General features: G+C 56.8%; 1 protein-coding gene across 1 annotated transcript in view; it reads left to right on the top strand.

Annotated features, from left to right (window-relative positions):
• EIF3K (eukaryotic translation initiation factor 3 subunit K) overlaps positions 1 to 1707 on the top strand; it is a 2629-nt gene extending 922 nt beyond the window's left edge. Inside the window, exons 3-5 of the mRNA XM_027632781.1 lie at positions 355 to 475; positions 1416 to 1490; positions 1576 to 1707. Coding sequence (XP_027488582.1) covers positions 355 to 475; positions 1416 to 1490; positions 1576 to 1692 — 313 coding nt within the window. The 3' untranslated portion in view covers positions 1693 to 1707. The remainder of the gene's footprint in view (positions 1 to 354; positions 476 to 1415; positions 1491 to 1575) is intronic.
• The last annotated feature ends 96 nt before the right edge of the window (positions 1708 to 1803 follow it).

The following is a 1803-nucleotide window of genomic DNA, read 5'->3' as shown; positions in this document are numbered from 1 at the left end:
GAGGGAAAAAGGGGGGCAAATGTGAGAGGAAAATGGTGAGAAATGTGAGGAGAAAATGATGAGAAATGTGAGGGAAAAAGGGGGGGAAATGTGAGAGGAAAATGGTGGGAAATGTGAGGGGAAAAGAGGGGGGAAAAGGGCAGGAAACATGAGGGGACAAAATGGAGGGAAACGTGAGGGGAAAAGGGGGGGAATCATTAACCCTCGAAGCTGTGAGTGCCCCGGGGGGTTTTGGGGGTCCCTGTGAGTGCTCTGAGGGGATCTGGAGGGGTTTGGGGGTCCTTCTGAGTGCCCAGGGGGGGTTTTGGGGTCCCCTGAGCCCCCCAGCCCCCTCACCTTGTGTTTCCCCCCCAGGTACCAGTTCAACCCGGCCTTCTTCCAGACGGGGGTGACGGCCCAGATCCTGCTCAAGGCCCTCACCAACCTCCCCCACACCGACTTCACCCTCTGCAAGTGCATGATCGACCAGGCCCACGTATCCCTGCGGCAGGAATTCCGCTGGGAAACCCTGGAATTCCACAGGGAAACCCCCCCCCCCCCCCCCCTCCCCCATCGGAAATTCCTGAGGGAACCTCCAGCCCTGGGTTCCTCCCAGTTTCCCCCCCCCCCCAATCAGGATCCCTCACCGTTCCATTCCGTGGGGATTTAGGGATCAAGGGGGACCTGGAATTCCTAAGGGAACCCCTAATTCCGTAGGGAATTCCCTCGGGAACTTCCATTCCCTGAGGACCCCCCAGCCCCAGGTCCCTCAGTCCCTCGACACCCCCCCTCCCCAGGATCCTTCATCATCCCGTTCCATAGGGAATTCCACGGGGATTTAGGGATTTGGGATCCCTCTCATTCCACAGGGAATCCCCCCCCATTGCATAAAGTTCTAATTCCATAGGGAATTCCCCTGGGAATTCCCTTTCCATGGGGACCCCCCTGCCCCAGGTCCCTCAGTCCCTCAGTACCCCCCTTCCCCCAGCATCCTTCATCATCCCATTCCATAGGGAATTCCACAGGGATTTAGGGACTTGGGAACCCCACAATTCCCTGGGGACCCCCAGAAATCTGTGGAGAACCCCTAAAATTCCATAGGGAATACACCGGGAACCCCCAGACCCAGGTCCCTCAGTCCCTCACTCCCTCCCCAGGATCCTTCATCATCCCATTCCATAGGGAATTCCACAGGATTTTAGGGATTTTTGGAACCCCACAGTTCACCGGGGGAGCCCCCAAAATTCCACAAGAACCCCCCTTTTCCCTGCCCCACATTCCCCAAAGGAATCAAACCTGGTGTCTCTCTACCCCAAAAACCCCCTGGATTTTGGGATCTGGGAAGGAGGGAAGGGGCTGATTTTTGGGCTCCAGCTGGGGGGGGGGGCACTCTCTTTTTTCCCAAATTTTTCCTTGATTCCCCCCAAAAAAAACAGCAAGAGGAACGTCCCATCCGGCAGATCCTGTACCTGGGGGAGCTGCTGGAGACCTGCCACTTCCAGTCCTTCTGGGTGAGTCCCCACACCCCCCAAAATTGGGGCTGGGGGGTCCCCAAAATTCGGGGGGGACCACCTTAAGCCTCCGAAATTCCAACAGCAAGCGCTGGATGAGAACATGGAGCTGCTGGAAGGGATCACGGGCTTCGAGGACTCCGTCAGGAAATGTGAGGGGAAAATGGAGGGAAATGTGAGGGGAAAAGGCGGGGAAATGTGAGGGGAAAAATGGCGGGAAATGTGAGGGGACAAAATGGCGGGAAATGTGAGGGGACAAAATGGCGGGAAATGTGAGGGGAAAATGGAGGGAAATGTGAGGGGAAAAGGGTGA

This window comes from Corapipo altera, unplaced genomic scaffold (assembly GCF_003945725.1).
Source record: "Corapipo altera isolate COAL_440 unplaced genomic scaffold, ASM394572v1 60485, whole genome shotgun sequence".
Classification (NCBI taxonomy): Eukaryota; Metazoa; Chordata; class Aves; order Passeriformes; family Pipridae; genus Corapipo; species Corapipo altera.
This window is presented reverse-complemented; position numbering and strand designations above follow the sequence as displayed.